This window comes from Vanacampus margaritifer, chromosome 13, assembly GCF_051991255.1.
Source record: "Vanacampus margaritifer isolate UIUO_Vmar chromosome 13, RoL_Vmar_1.0, whole genome shotgun sequence".
Lineage (NCBI taxonomy): Eukaryota > Metazoa > Chordata > Actinopteri > Syngnathiformes > Syngnathidae > Vanacampus > Vanacampus margaritifer.
The window spans coordinates 12,460,648-12,480,005 of record NC_135444.1 but is presented as its reverse complement, the minus strand read 5'-3'; the positions used below and the strand labels follow the sequence as shown (position 1 = coordinate 12,480,005).

The following is a 19,358-nucleotide window of genomic DNA, read 5'->3' as shown; positions in this document are numbered from 1 at the left end:
GTAAAATGTTATTGTTTGTACTCCCTTTTATTTTATTTTATTTTTTTTTATTTTAGTAATAAGATGCTGTTTTACTATATTTTATTTCAATTAAGATTAAAAAATAATAATAATTATGATAATAAGGTGCTCCAGTGTTTGAATGGTTTCAAAATAAAAAAAAATTGGTTGTTTTCATAAATACAGCGTAAGACTTGACTAATGGCTGTTATTGCTAAATTTTTATGTTTATGTTGAAGGACAAGTGGGTCCAAAAGAAAATAAATATGTTATTTTAACAAGTTATGACTTAACTGACGGGAGTTTTCCACACTCTTGTTACATGAGTGGCATATAGGGAGCAGATGGAGAAGAAAATTACTGAACGTTCCGAGAATGAACGATGTAAGCAGGTGCAGAGAAATATGGAAATACATGAAAATGTGCTTGTTTTGATTGGATAGAGATTCCGTGCTCAGGATCATCTGATTGGTCGAGGAGGTGCTGACGCTATCGTCACAAAATTACGCACGGGTGCCCCCTGCGTCGGCTGACGTCAGCCGTATTCGAGAAGATATAAATCCAAGTGGCTCGCGCTTAATTTCAATGAAGCAGTAAGACGGAGGAGAGTGCGACTGTGGTTAGCCGTAAAGGAAAAGAGATTCAATTATATTTTGGGGTTTATAACGCGACTTCGTATTTCTTCACTTGCAAGGACCACTGAGAAGAGAAGAAACGATGAAATACGTTATAGGAATTGGCGGGTAAGTCTGTTTGTATGAATTGTACCAGGGGCTTTGTTTGCGAGACATATGTGAAGCGAGACATATGTGAAGTACTTCACATATGTCTCGCTTACGCACAAAATGGCACAGTGAGTAAACTGCAGTGAGACCACACAGAACTAATTTGTAGTACGGCATGCATTGTTGGTAGCTGACCCCCATGACAATTGAAGTGTTTTGTGTCCCCCGGTCTTTTTATTTTTCCTCACATATGGTCATTTTGTGTTGTTATCCTCCCGCCATGTGAACGCGGCCAGTTTAAATCCACGCCGGCGTCGATGGCACGTCATCCTGAAACGAGCGCGACATTTCAAATGTTACCGCGAGACTTCACCCAAAAATGGAGGGAGATTCAAAACACTAGCTTCGACCAAAGCTAGACAACGCAAAGACGTTTTCACATTTACCTTTTTAAAATAGCTGACATTTATTAGTATTTTACATGTACTAGATACATGTGAGGGTCAATTGTGTTTTTTGGGTGCTATTTTGTCTAGTGCTAGTAATAGTAGCAGTAGTAGAACACTTGACCACACGTGGCGCCATGTTTACACGGGCACCTGATCTGACAATCGTTGAAATTTTATTTTAAGTAGATTTAGTGCTGTATATCGATTAAAGAAAATCATTACTAGTTTATTATATACACTAGACTGTCCACAAGTTTGAGATGTCTTAAAAATGTCCTTCCTTTTTTTTTTTTTTTTAAGAAAACACTTCCTCAAAGATAATGTGAGTACAGAAAAACGTTTTTCCTGTCTAATTTCTATGCACAAACTTGCTTTAGTATTCTAATTTTAAATTAATTCAAAGTTATTCTAATCACTTGATGGCGAATTTGGGGTTTCATAAAGTATGATCATGATAAATTTTACTTTGTGTTTAGTGACTATACTCATAAAGTTAGTGATAATGGGCTTTTGAGTGACATTTGTGGACTAAAGAAATCAAATAAACTTACACTGACCTTAAACTACTGAAATAAATTAACTCTTCCAAAATATTCAACTCTAATGAGCTGCACCTGCAAACATGGCACCATGTGCGGTAGTTTACAGCTTTGGTCAATAAATTTGTTTGATTTTCCCTCCATTTTTTTTGATGACTCACATGGAAGCAATTCAAATTTCCCGCTCAAGTTTTCCCACAAATAGTTTATTTATTGTGCTACCCCTATAATTTTAGCACATCATGGCACATTTTGCCCTGTATTATCAACAAATTACTAATATTTAACATCTTCCTTTAGGCAAATGTTACATTGCTACTGTACTTAAAGTCATATTTATTGCTCAAGTTGTCTGTCTATAGAAAATGACTGCATGACTTTTTTTCCCTCTGTCCAGTTTTACATGATTGCATTTGTTCTGTTTTGCAGAGTCACTAATGGTGGCAAAACTACTTTGACTAATAAGTTGATCAAGACGTTGCCAAACTGTTGTGTAGTGCACCAGGATGACTTTTTCAAGGTGAGTTTTGGCAAATAGGAGTTTATTTAGTGTTGGGGGGGGTTCCCTCATTTATTTTCATCATCGCGGCCAAAAGTATCTCTTTCATCTCTCTTGACACATTACCCCTTCTTCTGCGAGTGTTTAGATGGCTGTGAGGTTGCAGCAATGTTTTATTGGTGACTGTTATTTCAGAAACCCGATCAGATAGAAGTCGGGGAGGACGGCTTTAAGCAATGGGATGGTAAGACCTCGCTGAAGACTGCCAGTCCCTTTTGTCTTTGTATCGTTACTCCTCTAAAGGAGTCCTTTTAGACAATCCAAATAAAATTACCTTTACTCCGCAATTACGGTTTTGTCTTTGCTCATGTACCATTTCTGTTTCTTTAATGTTGTTCCGCAGTGATCACAGCTTTGGACATGGAGGCCATGACCAACACCGTAAAAGGCTGGATGGAGAATCCAGTGAAGTTTGCCCGGTCGCACGGTGTCCCGTTGTCTTCTTCCTCCGATGTGGCCAACCCAGATGAGCAGACCCACATTCTGATTGTGGAGGGCTTCCTGCTCTATAATGACCCGTAAGTACACTTGGGATGAGACGGGCCTTAGAGGGAGGATTTAAATGTCTCCGCGGCATACAAAAAGATTTATCTGAAAAGATGGAGCTTGTGAGTAAGGTGTTTTTTTTTTTTTAAGACAAATTACCACTGTTAACAAACAGCTTGCATTTTGCAAACACTGTTGGCATAGACTTTTTTTTTTTTTTGGTGCGTTTTGCACTGTTGACGTTTATACCATGGGTAGAGCTTGCCCAAAATGGCCGTCACATTTGGCTTCCGTGTTGCATTGTGGGATGTGGCAAACATTTTGGGCTAACTCAATCCATGGTCAATGTAAATGGTACCGATTGCGAAAAAATTGATTGCATGATTTCACTTATTTCTATAATGTATAGTATTTTTAATCACATATCAATAAAAGTAAGGTTAATATAAATCATTTTAATGGCTAACATTAGCTCGGTGGATCACTCTAGCTATTTGTAGGGTGATTACTGGAATTTATTCCTTAACATCAGCTTCATAGATGCCATGTCTGTTCTGGTAATAAGTTAAAACATCTATTCCGCCACAATAATATTTTTATATATATTTTTAACTGTGGGGGTGGGGGGTTCTGATACAAATATTCTAATTGAATTGCTATGTTTCATTACCTGCGTGCAGCATGACTGACCTTGGGGTTATTTTGGGTGAGGAGGCCATTATGGGAGTCACATGATAGATTTTGGGCATCTTTCTGTGCAGGTTTAGCGCGTGTGCTCCTGTCGTTAAGAGATAAGCGGTTCAACTAAAAAAGGCCTTTCTGTGTTCAATATGAATGCAACGATAAGCAGTGCTGACGCACGCGCACATGCGCAGTTCTTCCATGCGTCAGTGTTGTAATCACCTGTCACGTGTGCCCCTGCAGACAGCTGCTGGATGTTTTTGACAAGTGCTATTACATCTCCATTCCCTATGAAGAATGCAAGAGAAGGAGAAGGTGAGAATTTTGCTTGAAGCAATTTCTGTCCCAATCTTCCTGATAAATGCAATTTGTCACACTTCTTTTCTTCTTCTTTTTTTTTCCTTCAGTACAAGACAATACACAGTCCCAGATCCTCCTGGCCTGTTTGATGGCCATGTTTGGCCAATGTACCTCAAACATCGCAGAGAGATGGAAGACAGCTGCTTAGATATTGGTAAACATACTGTAGCAATGATTCAAACCCCCCCCCCCCCCCCAACACAATTTCGCAAGTGTCTCAGTGTTGAAGTTATTAATTTTTGTTTCCGTTGGCTTTATTTTTAATGGAAGGTTTTCTTTGTTTCAGAGTACCTGGATGGCTTGAAATGCAAAGAAGAGCTCTACAACCAAGCGTATGAGGACATTCAGAACAACCTGCTTAATCGTTTATAGGTGAGAGCACCACCACTGGTTACATTCAAGGAAGTCAGCCCGCATTACATTACAAACTGTCTAACATTCTGTTTGTGTTTTCTTGCAGCACGAAGACAGCACTCCAGTGCTGAACAAATATTTGTAAATAGCTGCAGGGATTTTTTTTCTCTCTTTTTTTTATTTTTAAATAGCTTTATAGCTTCTTCTTTTTTTTTTTTGTAAATACAATGCATTCATTTTAACTTATCAGTGTTTTTGTTTTTTGTCAAAGTGATTTTTATCTGTTATTCACACTGGACCCCTTTGCAAGTCAATCACGTTTTTCTTCCACCAATAAACATGTAGCCTATTCATGTTGGCGATGACTATCAAGCATCCGAGTCCTCTTTTTAGCTTATATAGAACTAATAACATTCACATTTTTTCACTTTAAGAAATAAATTGTGACTAAAAACAATTTTTTAGTTCTCACTATACCTTGCAGACTGAATCATACAGTAATAAAGGTTTCAATGTCATCAATCAAAATTGGGCATTATCTTTGCAGAGAATAATTTTTCTGATGGCCACCTCATGCACGGTAGTAGGTCAGCAGACATTCATTTCAGATTTGGGAGGATTGTTAAAAGGCGATTTTAACTTTGTGCCCTACTTCTCATTATTTTGGGAATTGGGGCCATTCACGTATGCCAATTATAGCTTGACCTTCATAGCCCAGGCTTGCTGAAATTAGGTTGTCACCGTTTTCCTTTCCTGCACATTGACTTCTGGTATGTTTTGAGAGCTTCGTCTGCTTACTTTTAACACCTGGATCAGCCTTTTTAATTCCTGTTCTGAAATGCCGCCCTGTTTAACCTCTAGCGGCATGCTGGAGTACGTCATGGCGAGTGAGCCTCAAGATTTAGCATATTAGCACTGGATCGCCAACACATGAGATTATAAGGCACGTGCTAACATTGTCCACATTATAAAACTAGGCTACAATCACTTCATGTATCCCCACTGGTAATCATGTTAATTTTCTGCTCTTCAGGTCAACACAACCCTTCATACTGCTGCTAAATAAAAATGATGGTCTGTATTTTGACAGTCATTGAAAGGTGGAAAAAAACGAATTTAATTAGTGGAACATATGGACATAATATTTTAACATTGAGCACTGACATGCTAAGTGGATGACAAGAAAGCCTGGATATTTAATTAACTTTTTTAGCTATTAGTCATTGAAATAATTGGAAATAATTGACCTTTTTTTTAAGCATTTATATATACAGGTGTAATGCATGCTTACACAGACTAACACTGTATATTAATATAAACTATATATTATATATATACAGTATATATAATCTGTATTTTATAATTTTGAACATTACATTTTACAACAATTTTTTTTTTTAATAACTTAGGTGGGAATTAACCCTCTGAAAAGTATGTGCCGATGTGTTAAATGAATATGAGTTTTACTTTTTGAATTTAACTGCTTAAAGGACATTAACATTTGTACGAGATTCTAATTTGTTGAGAAGCACCTGGATTATGCTTGTATACGTACACAAAAAAAAAATCAATTCAAGAGAATGTCATGGGTTGTTTTTTGTTGTTTTTTTTACATATGAACAGTATGTTTATATGTGACACTAACATTGAATGAAAAATGTATGTAATGATATGAATCAAACTACAGACATTTGATTCCACTTTTTCCAGAAACCAGTAGTTCAACTCTTGAGTAGTCACCAATACCGATACCAAGTACTGATACCACTAGTGCTTTTGATACATGAAATTATTGGCAATTTAAATTTTTTCTCATTTCTAGTTCTTGATCCTAAAATGGCCACAAGAGGGCAACCAATATTAAACTGGAGTTAAAATATTTGTAATGGAACGGGAGAATTTGAATGTTCTGAACACCTGTTTCCATGCCAGCGCTGTAGTGATCAGGCTGCCTGGAGATGTTGCCATAGCACGAATGTAGCACAACCTCCCATTACTGACGTCACGTACTGAATCAATGGCGCCTCTGCCAAATGCAACAGCGAACCTCAAGTACGTGTCACTTCTGTGTTTATTGTCGTCACTCATTATTGAAACAGTATTCCTGACATCAGCTGTGGCTTTACGCAATGTGACACATGTATGTCTTGTGGAAATGGAGTGACAAGGGGATTGTTGTGACGCCCTAACAGGTGGACGTGGTCGGAAAAGGCGCTGGCTTAGCTTCCCGGTGCTAAAAGTGACAGCATTGTGAGTGGGTCAAACCTGCAGGCGTGCGCACGCTCACATTTGAAATCCTCTCATCAAGTACACTCAAACGAGGTAAAGAGTCATCAAGGTCGCAGCCGTTGCGTATGTCAGTCATCGCCGTGTGCTCTTGTGAATAGATAGACGTGTAAAATTAATGCAGGAGAATGTGAACACAATGGCTGAATTATCCCAAGCTGCTTTACAGTGAAAATAAATCCAGTCTTGACATTTTTCCTAAACAGACTTGACCTCTTTACACGGCAGTGAGTGGACCCTTAAACTAAAGCCCGTCCATAAAGAGTTAAAAAATTAATCTTTGTGTTAACTAGTTGGCCATTGTGCCTTCTTAAACAAAGTCAATAGTATATATACTGCATATTATTTAAAGTATGAACTTAAAATATGAGACATTGCATTAGGTCCTGAAGACATTTAACATTTTCTATGCATATTTTTACTGTTTATGAATTTACTTATAGTATATAGATGCCATATAACTGTGATAATGTTTGTGTGAAATATATTGGACATATACTGTAACTGTAGTGTAATGAATAACACTTTTCACTCCCTTCCAGCTGGTGAGATAGGAATGCACATGGGAGGCATGTTCTCAAGTTGATAACACTGTGGGTCTGAGGGAGTCTAGGTCGCATGGTAGTACCTGTCTAATCATATATTTCCGGCTTTGGACGAGACTGGAGAAAACATGTCAATGAATCACTTGTCTGTCTATTATAATTGCTAACTCTTTGTCCAGCCTCAGAGGAGGAGTATGCTTTTTTCATCTATAAAGCGACTGTGTGTTTTTCATATGAACACACTGGAGGCTTAACATCACCTTTGAATGTAAGCATTTACTCTTGTGTCTTTTAAGAGCTCTTAAAATAAATTCTTTATAAAGAAGGCTTTTTCATAAGATCTCATTTTTCAATTATTTTTGAACACGCAAAGATTACACTTAATATAGTAATCAAATAATACCTTCAGTCCACAATGTAACACAACCACCTTTAAAAGAGAATATGTCTTTACAAAATTTTTGATGTTTAGAACTCAACAGTCTCATAAAGGAAGGTGTTGATAAGTTTGATAACAACACTTTATTTAGCTACTTTAGCTACAGAGAATGCAAACTATAGAGAATAGTGCTGTAACTTAGTATACTTACAGGACTACCTTTACTATATGTAAGCTAACATACCGGTATATGTTACCTTTTAGGAAAACAAATAACAAATGTAAGCTAGCAAGTTAGCTTTTAGCAAAAAGAATGACAGAGATGTTTTGCTTTAGTTAGCTAACCTAGGAATCGCTTTGTTACCTTTTAGTCGCTAAACCACCACAGGCGAGACTAAATAGCCGTCAAAATGTTGCGGATAAGATTCAACAACATATCAGGAACTTGTTCAGTCTGTAACAATGTGCTGTATTAGACTGAAATCTCCCTCCTCTTGGAAGCATACATGCCTTCACGGTGAACTACTAAATGACCCAGAGAAGGCTTGGTGATAGTTTCCATTCAGCCTTTTCACACGTATGACAATTCAACCTCCAAAACGAGTTTGAGGGTCAATCATTGATGGTATCGCATCTCCTCATGTGGGACGTGCCAGGAGACATCACATGTGCCAGGTTACGAGAGCTAAGTGTGAGTACGAGACAGGACAATGAGAAGCATCCCGACATAGCGGAGGAATCATGCTCATGTCGTTCCAGACGGCCACGAGATCTCTGCCTGTCTGGACCTTGTGATTCAACTCGGGCAGAACGTGTCCAAGTGCTCGTGTTGCTCACACTTAGTGGATTTATATTTACAAATTGTTTAGAGGGTCTGAGTGCTTGTCACCATGTGTTTGGTATATATTTAGACGTGCTTTTGTGGTGCTGCTGGAGGAACGGACCCTGGAGGTTTTTACATACCAGTCAGACTTCTTTTAAGCCTCTCAAAGTTACAACCAATACTTACTAGGCAAGATGGTGAACAAGAATCATATAAGGGGCCCTTGTCAACAGGTGTGAATCATTAAGAGTGGTTGTCATGTCAATTGGGAGACTAGACTCTAGTTAACCTGCCACTCATCAAGCGCTATGGAAAAAGGGTGAATGGAATTACAAATAATTACCAAAGTAATCAGAGCATGAGAAAAAGTAGTCAGAACGAGGCAGCAATAAAGAAAATCGCTAAATTAATCAGTACCAATCAAAAGTGAGAATGACTCATTTTATCGCGCGTCTACTGCCACCATGTGGTTGAGAGGCTGTATTGTGGCTTGTTGAGGGCACGCTCACACGTACAATGTCAATCACATCCCTACAACAGATTCGAATTTGAACATATTTCTTCAGATGGGACCATGTTCGTCCGGTTTTCTTGGCTTCACTATCCTTGATCTTTTCCAAGTCTGTCTAGGTCTCCCAGTCTCCACTTTTACTCTTCCCCTCTTGGTTCTGGTCCAGTGGTAGCATTCTGGTCAGTGGTGGTCCTAGCCTGAATGGTGCTGTGTGGCCTGTGCGAGACCCCCCCACCCCACCCCGTTTGGCGCCAGCCTCCCCACTACCAAAGCAAATATACATACACACACGCACACACATGGACACAGATGAAAGACGCACTACAGTGGACTTTGGATTGGATGATAAACAAATAATAAAAAAAACACCCACAAAAAAAAACACAGACACAAGTTTGCTTTTGGGGGAGGGGGGGGGGTATAGAAGGGAGCTTTATCGCAATAATTTTCGCTGCTTTTCTCTGTATGTTTTCTTTTTCTTTGTTTCTTTTTTGTGCTAAGAATTAAATTGTTAAATTAATCCAAACGTGTTGCCTTTTGGCCTTCCCTAAGTCATCTAAGATGTCCAGCCCCCCATTACATGAATCTATTATTGCACCTCACCCTGCAGCTCTTTAGTAACTCCACAAGGGGGCGCAAATTCCCCATACGAACGTTAATGATTGACGCGCAACATGACGCTTAGCAAAGTTTATTTTATTTTGGGGCTAGTTGCCTGCGTCCGGATAAACATCACCTATTATTATTATTATTATTATTATTATTATTATTATTATTATTATTATTATTGCCTTTTTAATGACAAGACAGCAGGAAAGAGAGGGAAGTACCTATTCGGGCCAGGAATCGAAGTAGTAGAAACAGAAGTCAAGTATTTACTATAGTTACACCACGACTGTACTGTTTTTTTTTTTTTTTTTAATCACGCATGGAAGGCTGCGTATTCATTTGTGCAATATAGGGCACTAATAGGAGGAATTGGATGGAAGGACAAGGGGGCGTTCCTTTAATTTTGTTGTTAAAATATTACATTTTAAGAAAATACTGTGTGGTAATACACTCCTGTAGCTTATTTAAAAAGGACATACTATACATTAAAAACAACAACAAATAATCGATTTGGGGGGGCTGGGATTCAATGAATGCACCACCAAAAAATGAACTAGAAACGCCCAGATTTACCCCTCTGACATTCTAAACTGCCCTGAACAATTTGTTGTAGTGCTTCCCCTTAAAAATTGTTAGTTAAAGAATTGTATTTATCTTATCTTAAATTGATTTATGTAAATAATGCAACTATAAATATTGGTAAAATTGAGAATAAAACAATATATATTTTTTTAAATTAAACAATGGTTTAATTAACTATGAGTAGGCTAAATTAATTACAATAACAATTGAAAAATTAAAATGAACTATTTGACAAAAAAGGGTCGTCTGTCACTTTTAAAAAATGGGGCCTTTCGTTTAGCACTAAAGTTTGCCCACCCCGTCCTAAATCATTGCGCCTCCTTAGCGGAGGTCCGAGCTTGTTGACTTTGTGCTGTCAAGTGACTCATAATAGTCTCAAGACAAACATTTGCCCAAAATGTGTCACGGAGCTGTGACAGAATGGCTTGTGTGTTTATAACAGGAGCTCATTGCAGCCCACTCCCACTTACACGTTTGGGCCCCACTGTACAGGACCTCCTCGAAGTCAGAAGAAGAAATCGCAGATGGAGAAATTCGCCTTCCTGCTGCTTTGCCTCCTGGATGTTGTGGTGCGCCTGAGTAGCGCGCAGCATCGTCAACCTGCGCGCGCGCGACCCCACCCGTGGAAGCACAGGTTCGAGTGGGAGAACAACGGCCGGGTGTACAGTTTACTGAGCACGGGCACCCAATACCGAGCGCCCGCGCAGTCCAGAGGCCGAACCCAGCTCCTGTTAACCACCATCAACCGCGCTCACCTCCCGCCTCCATCGAGAAGAACATCTGTAAATCCGGATCGAGCAAACGCTCCCGATGCGGGTCAGAATTTGGTTCCGAGAGACCAAGCGTGGTCACCCCGCATCGCAGCGGCCTACACCAATCAGGAGTTCTCCGGAGGGGGTCAAAGCTCCTCTTTGGACGACACCGTTGCGCCCACGCGACCGTCTCCGGATTTTACGCACAGACCCGAACTCGTAAACCCGACGCCTCGCTCCACGGTGGCCAATGACGATAGAGGGGACGCGACACAAACTCCAAACACGGAGCGCAGAACTGAACCCCGACCAACTGCCGCACCGGCGATACTGTCCAGAAATGTGGTCGAGGTACATTACACCCAGCAGAGGACCGATCCGATCGGCACCACGACGAACACGAGCGAGCCACTGCAAGATCCGCACAGGAACTCCGTTTTCTATAACGTTTACCCACCGGACCAAAGGAACAGGGTCCCCGCGCGACCGGTTCTACCAGGACCGGGTCACGGTACCATCTTCTTCCATAACGGTACGACGCAACTACTTTGCACGCAACTACTTTGCTGAGGCGCAGTAGTTGAAGGACTAGTGACTTTTTTTTTTTTTTTTTGCATTGATAGATCCACTTGCATGCCATTTCATTCATAGCACTAGTAAAGTGACAAGGGCGTACTGTAGGACACACTAGTTGAATTCCTATAGAGACAATTAGAACAACTACATCTTATTACTAATGTTTTTCCATTAGTGTATTCCACTATTTATATGGCATTGCTGCGTACTACTAGAATGACAAGTACATTGGCTACTAGTAGATCAACTAGGGCTAGTTGAATGCCTACAGTACGCCTTATTAGAGACATTATTTCCTCTACTGCATTTTAGCGACTAGCATATTGCAATTCTGCACACTTGTAGTCGAATGACTAGTGCACATTAGCAAAACAACTAAGTTGCACTAGTAAAATGCCTATGGCATACTAGTAGAATGAACACCGCTGATTTTCCACTACTGTCTGTCAGACGTCCCTGCACACTATAATGTTGCACTAGAAGAATGACTGTCTCCAAGTAATACTTGCCAAACTACTGCCTTCCACTAGCGTATTTCTGCACACTAGTAGAATGACTAGGTTGCACTAGAAGAACAGCACAGTATATTACTGCTGATGTTTTTCAATGTCTTCCACTAGTGTATGACATTTCTGTGTATCATCAAAAGACAAAGGCGCACTAGTAGAATGACTAGTGACGTTTTTTCCACTATTGACTTAGTGACATTTCTACACACTAGTAGAAAATAGAATGCACTAATGGAATGACCAACAAATGTTGCTGAGGAGGAAAAAACGTGCATTACTTGATGACTGCGTGGTGCCAGAGTACTACTATCATAAATTCCTAGTAGATAACATTTAGCAATCCACCGTAGAACTAGTAGCATGCAGATGTGATACTAATGCACAGTTTTGCCAGCTAGAATTGACTTGACTGTACTTCATATTGATAATGTCTTCTGTAGGTCTCCCAGACTTGATTCCTGACCCATACTACATTCAAGCTGCATCATACATCCAGCGAGTGCAGATGTTTGCGCTCCGCTGTGCCGCTGAGGAGAACTGCCTATCCAGGTGCACTTCTTTCCCGCCATTTTCTATCCCGGATACTGTCAAAGCTAAAATTACTTAAATGATATCTGGATAAAAGTTTTTGGCCATAAGTCAGGTTTCCATCCAAATGCGCAAAACGGACATGCGATTTATGCCCGTTTCCATCCGCTCTTCTTTTGCGAATATGCGCTGCGAGATGACGTTGTAGTAACGGAACTTTGGGACAATGTAGAGTTCCTGGTGGGAATGTTGGTTTTGCTGGACTGAACGGAAGTAGTTTGTTTTGTTGGCTTCCCTCCCGCATGTAAGTGAAGTGTGTCGTTACATTGAGAGCTGATGTTAATAGAGCAATCTAAAATTGCATTAATGTTTTTTCTTTATTTAATTGTAAAAAGAATCGTGTTTCTTCGTCTCCCCAAACATATCTTACTTTATCATCCGCCATTTATTGTGACTACAAACGTGCGCGTGACGTAGTATGATCAAAACGTGCGACGTATATCCGGTCTTGTAGTCGCTTATTTGTAAAATGCGCATTTTCCTTTTTTCGAAACTGTTCACAAACCACCCCCTCCAAGCGTAAAAACTTTTTTTTGCGAATTTTGGTCCTTTTTTCCCCCGAATTCCTGGCGCTTCCATTCAGTTTCTTTTTCGAAATTCTTGAAAATTCAAATGAAAATAGGTGAATGGAAACCCACCTATTGTGAAGCACTACATAAACCAAACTGATAGCCGAACTGATCCCACCACTTGTTTTTGGCATGTTACCTCTATGGACCACTTCATCTAATGTGATGCTGCCGATGCATGTAAAAAGGAGGAAACATGTCTTCCCCTTGTGTTGCATCACTTTATGATGTATGCTGGCCTGTTGCCCACTTGGCGACTGAGTGGCACACCAGCTGGCAAACGCTAAGGATCTGTTGCCAAGTAAAACAAACAAGATGGTGGCAGCAGACAAGACCGCAAAAGCATATAATATGACCTGCACGTTGCACTAGATCTGACATTTGCCATTAAACCCTTCAAATGTGGGGAATCAAACTTTCCATTCAGTCACAAGTTAGCTACATTCCTAGCCACTTGTCCACAGTTCTCTCGATACAGCTGCAACATGTGCGTGATACTTCTTATGACGTGCAGGTCTGCGTATCATCCGAGTGTGAGGGAGCTGGATTACAGAGTTCTTCTCAGATTCCCGCAGCGTGTCAAGAACCAAGGAACAGTTGACTTCCTCCCGAAGAAGCCCAGACACGAGTGGGAATGGCACAGCTGTCATCGGTGAGTTGACGGCTCATTTGTTCTTTGCTGTTATCTATTGTTTGTTTACACTACTGTTCAATAGTTTGTTTTGTTAATTCATATTGTATACATTAAAGTTCCCATGTTACAATGTTTTTGTTTTTTTAATAATCTTTGACGACCTTTCATCAGGTTTGCAAGTTGATGTGGGTTAGAAATGGCCAGGATGGCATTTTTTAAAGTTAACCTTAAACATTTCTTGACAATAATATGTAATATGTGACCTCACTAGTCTGAACATGACATGGCGGACATTTTGCCACTTGCTGTCGACTAAAGATGACATCACAGTTTCTGAGGGCTCAGGCAATGACCAATCACAGCCAGTTTTCTGAAACTGAGCTATGATTGGTTGTTACCTGAGACCTGAGCAACCGTGATGTCTTTTTCACTTGACAGCAAAAGGCAAAATGGCCGCCTTCTGATCCTGATAAAAATCGCTGGATTTTGCCTAACCTATAACCCTTAACTCATGTTCCATTATTTAGACTAGTGGGGCTGCATAAAAAACATTATTGTCAAGAAAATGTTGTTGGGTTGGCTTCCTCTTGAGCTCACTCACTGCCAATGACGGCTGTAGACGTCCAAAATTAATTTGTTTTCCACTTTTTTCACTTTTGTTAATGAGTATGAAAATTGTATTACAAAATTATAAAATATTATAAAAAAATTACATTTAGAACAGATATCAATTTTGTGATTAATCGTGAGTTAATTATTGAAGTCATGTGATTAATTACAATGAAAAATTGTATTCACCTGATGCGATTAAAAAAAAGAAAAAGAAAAGATTATAAAAAATTTGGGGCGTCAGTAATTAATCGCATGACTTCACTAGTTAACTCACGATTAATCACACATTTTATATCTGTTCTAAATGTACAATAAAAAAATTATAGGTTTTCACATTCTTGTTAACAAAAATGGAAAAAAATGTTTAACAAATAGAAATAGTTTAACGTCTATAGCCGTCAATGGCAGTGAATGAGTTAATATTCAATATGTAAATAAGCTTTCTTCTGATTGAATTGCTGTTCCCCTCACACTAAATATGGAACAGTGTTCCTTTGAGTGGTATAGTAGTCAATCTATTGATGTCTTTGGCAGCCATGTTGGGAATCCATCATGAGCGACTTGTGATGAGCGACATGGATGCCCTGAACAACGAGCCTATAAGATTTTAAGGCCGCACATAATAATATATTGTCCTTCCACTGTACTTATTCATTCAATTCCGACTTTTCTGCCTGAAGCCACTACCACAGCATGGAGGCCTTCAGTAACTATGACCTGCTGGATACCTCCACTGGACGCAAAGTGGCCGAGGGCCACAAGGCCAGTTTCTGTCTGGAGGACACGTCATGTGACCGCGGTGTACGGAGACGCTTTGCCTGCACTGCTCACACGCAGGTCTGCTCGCAGATGAATTAAAAGCATGTCATAAACGATCTTGAGCCAAACCAGGTTGTATTTTTTTAACCTCTGTCAGGGGCTTAGTCCTGGTTGCTATGACACCTACCACGCTAACATCGACTGCCAATGGATCGACATTACCGACGTTCCTCCGGGGAACTACACACTCCAGGTAACACAAATGCAATAAAATTTACTATTTTAGTCAGTATTTAGTAAGCTTTCCACTTCTCAGGTGACGGTGAACCCCTATAAACTTGTCGAGGAGTCGGATTTCTCCAACAACGTGGCCAAGTGTGACATCCGGTACACGGGAAGCTACGTGCAAGCAGCAAACTGCAGGATCGCAAAGTAATGGGCCACTCACTGTAACTGTGCCGTTTGTTGACATGACCAAAGTGTTTTGGAGCTTCAAATTGATTGACAATTAAAACGAGTCTGTTGTTTGACAGGAGCTGACCTGAGTGACAGCTCAGCGTCATCATGTTGTTGAAAAGTCCTGCTGCTGAAGGAGTTCTTTGAGCACTACAGCGTTGCTACAGACACCCCAGTGAAATTTTTAAATTATTTTAGTTTTTTTAACAGTGCATTAGTGTTGTATAGTGTTGTCAGAATAGGTGCTTTTTTTTATGAAATAGAATGGCATAGCAAATGCTGAGAAAATACTTGTTTATCAGTAAGGCCTTTTGTGATATAAAAAAATGTTTTCTTGCATGTATTATTTAAAATGCCTTCATTTTTTTTTTACCCTTTCAAGTGTATATTTATAAAAGTGCATTTTAATGTATGAATTGTTATTATTTAATAAAGAATTTAACAGAGCGCCATTCTGCTATTGTTGTTGTTGTCAAACCGCACTTAAAATGGCTTCACCTCAGATTGCGCAATCCCTCACTAACTGGGTTGAGGAGGCTGTTTCTGTCAGACACTTTTAATAGGCTACACACTGTAATTTTCCATAATCAGTCTTTAGTATAGCATGTATTTAATATCGGTGTTATGCTGTGTATTTAGTTTTGCTGATCTCATAAAAACACAGTTAAACGTATGAAGTGAGGCAGATGGTACTCAGCCTCACCAAGGCGGGCTTAACCTACCATTTGGCATCATAGGCAATTGGTTAGGACTCCAAGACTTCCAGGGACGCCCCAAAATGTCTCATAAAAAATGATAATGAAAGTTTTTTTCACGTTAAAGCAATTATTATTTTAGTCTTAATTCACATGCTTGAAAACACATGATTATTTGACTGCTTATCGCTCAGTTCCTTAGACCCCAATATTAGATTTGGAAGAGTCATCTTTTGTTGAATTACAGTTATAATTCTTTAATAAAAATATAAATAAGTACAGTATCCTCCTGTAAACATCATTAAGCATATCATTTATACATGTATTGAAGGCAAGTTGTAAAACGTCTGAAGTACTCTTGTTTATGTTTAACAAATCTAAAACATCATAAATCATGCTGTTTCTACTAAGTACTGTTTCAAATGTTCTCCAATTTCGATACTGTAAATGTATAGGATCGTATGCCGAGAAGCGTTTCTTGGGAGGAGCAATATGGCGGCCTCCCGACTTCAAAAGTCGTGGCCTATCGGCTATCCAGTCATATATTCAGATCGGTGAGTGTCAATGACTATGTTGCAAAAAGATTTGGAGAAGCACGATATCCCCCAGGTACAGCCTCATTGATTTTTTTTTTTAGCTGTTTAAAGTAGCAAAAGAGTAAACCATAAGCTTCCAGCATTTAAAAAATATTTGGCTAATTGGAAAACCCACATACAGGTAATATATATTTTTATTTTATTTGTATTAGCTAATTTAGCACATGTTTTTTTGTTTATGTACCATCTGTTGTTGTCGTTATGTTTTTTTTTTGTATGCAAGTAAAATAACACGCAAGTACTTTTTCCACAGTTTATATAAATACAAAACAATAAATTATGTAACTGTCCAAATACTTCTGGGGCTAACTGGACTCTGCTTCTACTCACTTTCCCCTCTGGAAGGGTGAATCTGACTAGCTGGGACACAGCCTCTTCCTCGTCCTCCATTTCCCCTCACGGGGCTGTTTGTTGAGGGCAGATCGTCGTGTTAGGCCTGCAGGCCGTGCGGGACGGACAGCATTCCTTCTCCACTCCAAATGGCAAGGAGGAGAGACATTTCACAGATCTGCGGGCCAAGGGGGGAAGCAGTACTGCGAAATATGTACGTCAGCTTGCTGTTCATATTTTGACGTGTGTGAGAGACTGGCAGTCAACAAGCGGCAGAGCCAACAGTGACACAACAACCTTGGAAGTCCTCAGTATACCTGAGGAGTCATTTTTGTTTGAAAAAGTAGTTAGTTGAGATAACGGGGAAGTCGTGTAAATAGCGTAGAATCGCGTAAAGGGGTAGTTTTTTTTTGTTCCTGTATTATTAATTTAAAAGTATATATAATGTATGTGAAATATTATAATATGTGCATATTGCAATCCATCCACTCACACATCCATTTATATCATCATTAAATCGTGAAAACACGAAAATGTTATTCCCCATACTCTAGTTGTCATAAGGACTATACGCACTGGAATTTACGACAGTAGTCCGAAATGCGGTAAAACGCTGCTACTGGGTTACTATGGCAACTGCCGCACGCATGCTTCAGAGCTGTTAGTGACGTTACCGCTCGTGTTGGGTTGTACTGTTTTCTGAGCGACAATAAAAGTGTTCCCTGTTAAGACATACACTTGTGCGGACATTGGCTCACTTTACACTAGTTTCCTTCCACATTCTAAACATTGACAATTCTAAATGATCCATAGCCGACGATGTGAGTCAGAATGGTTGTTTATCTATATGTGCCCTCCGATTGGCTGACAACCAGTCCAGGAACTCAACTCAAGTGAGTATAGAAGATGGATGGCTGGCAAAGCGCAGACTGTAAATGAGAAGTTTCCTTCCTCTGGTCCTGTTTACAACTATTTAAGTAGCTGTATGTATTTGTGCTGACGCATAACTAACCACACAGACATGCTGACATTTCTTTCACATCCCCCGTGTGTGCTCAAAGTCTGGGAAATGAGCGTCATTAGTGAAAGGCTGTGTTGCTCTGTCTGAATGTATTTGCCTACCCCAAATGGTTTGTTTGCAGTCGTGAGAAGAAGTTAGTGTTTGTGTGAGTGCGAAGCGAATGAACAAATATATTTCTCTGCCTCTGACATCCTGCGAGAGGAAACCGTTCACATGGAGCGCTGTTTGAATGGCCTGACGTGCTGTTCCCTGTTTAAAATAGAAGAACGTGTGACCTTGGTGTTTTCTCTACAAGCCTCTGTGTGGAAAACACGGCACAAAAAAAAATGATTTAAGGGAACATGCTAGACTGCAGGGCCTTTATTTTTAGCACAACGTACAAGACCAAAACATATTCTTCTTGTCTTATTTTAGTCCCGTGAGGTGTGATAGGACAGAGAGGCACCAGGTGAACATTTGAGGGGGAAGGAGGCGAACTAACTGTATGGTACTGTATGTATATATTTTTTATGCTCCTCCTGTTGTGTTCACAACTTTCACACATGGCTGTCAGACAATGTTGAGGTTTGACGATTTGGGCCAAACATATGTTCACCTGTCACACTTTGTTGGGAGGATGCTTTATGGCGCCAAAGACATACGTGCAAACACACACACACACATGCTGACATACAGTAACGTCGTTTATTTTTAGTCTCTTGTTTTGCTTTATTTTGCAAAAATGGAGGTGTAATATTAGTACTGCAAATATATTACATATAAGTTGGCATTGCTTACACTCTTGTTTTGAGACAAATGTTATTTACAGACAGTGATCGAGTGGTTAGCACGTCTGCTTCACAGTTCTGAGGTTTGGGGTTCAAAATTCGGCTCCTTCCTGTGTTGAGTTTGCATATTCTCCATGTGATTGTGTGGGTTTCCTGCGTGTACTATGCGAATATCTTGATGATTATTATTACTAGGCACATTGGATGGATCATGGATGCCACAATTAACAAAACAGTTTATTGTCATAATTTAAATTCCCGAGAGGAGGTGACGTCACAGACGAGACCACCGCACATTGGCCCCAGACTGCTAGCTTGCGAGCTAGCTGGTGGCTAGCGCCTCTAGTGGCAGCGTGGAAAGACCTGGAATGATGCTGTGGAGAGAAATATTACAGCCACCAGAGGCTTTAAGTGAATATACAGCTCAAATATTGAGGGATCCGTAGGCAAAAGACAGATGCCATACAAAGTAGCATTTGAAAGTGAAAGGCTACATTTTTCATGATTTTGAAGCCTCATTTTATGTGCTTTATTTCTTCAAAAAAACAAACAGTCAACTGTTAAGCTAACGGTAGTTCTCATTAGCAATCAATGGGTGGCGACATT

At 39.7% G+C, this 19,358-nt stretch overlaps 2 protein-coding genes across 6 annotated transcripts; both read left to right on the top strand.

Moving 5' to 3' along the window:
• Positions 1-576: 576 nt before the first annotated feature.
• mibp (muscle-specific beta 1 integrin binding protein) lies at positions 577-4,521 on the top strand. 4 transcript variants are annotated; one of them, XM_077584846.1, is made up of 9 exons: positions 587-743; positions 1,475-1,496; positions 2,143-2,233; positions 2,408-2,456; positions 2,616-2,790; positions 3,683-3,754; positions 3,847-3,953; positions 4,086-4,171; positions 4,260-4,521. In XM_077584846.1, exons 5-8 carry the CDS (start codon positions 2,633-2,635, stop codon positions 4,169-4,171), a joined length of 423 nt encoding a protein of 140 aa, XP_077440972.1. In that variant the 5' UTR covers positions 587-743; positions 1,475-1,496; positions 2,143-2,233; positions 2,408-2,456; positions 2,616-2,632; the 3' UTR covers positions 4,260-4,521. The 4 variants fall into 4 exon arrangements, with proteins under 4 accessions (XP_077440971.1, XP_077440973.1, XP_077440972.1 ...); XM_077584845.1 differs by lacking the exon at positions 1,475-1,496 and having other exon boundaries at positions 577-743; XM_077584847.1 differs by lacking the exon at positions 2,408-2,456 and having other exon boundaries at positions 585-743.
• A 1,579-nt stretch (positions 4,522-6,100) lies between these two features.
• Positions 6,101-15,790, top strand: loxl5a (lysyl oxidase-like 5a). 2 transcript variants are annotated; one of them, XM_077584844.1, is made up of 9 exons: positions 6,101-6,205; positions 6,346-6,475; positions 10,381-11,172; positions 12,166-12,274; positions 13,397-13,534; positions 14,809-14,965; positions 15,045-15,140; positions 15,204-15,319; positions 15,421-15,790. In XM_077584844.1, exons 3-9 carry the CDS (start codon positions 10,413-10,415, stop codon positions 15,425-15,427), a joined length of 1,383 nt encoding a protein of 460 aa, XP_077440970.1. In that variant the 5' UTR covers positions 6,101-6,205; positions 6,346-6,475; positions 10,381-10,412; the 3' UTR covers positions 15,428-15,790. The 2 variants fall into 2 exon arrangements, with proteins under 2 accessions (XP_077440970.1, XP_077440969.1); XM_077584843.1 differs by lacking the exons at positions 6,101-6,205; positions 6,346-6,475 and having other exon boundaries at positions 10,373-11,172.
• Positions 15,791-19,358: the final 3,568 nt, after the last annotated feature.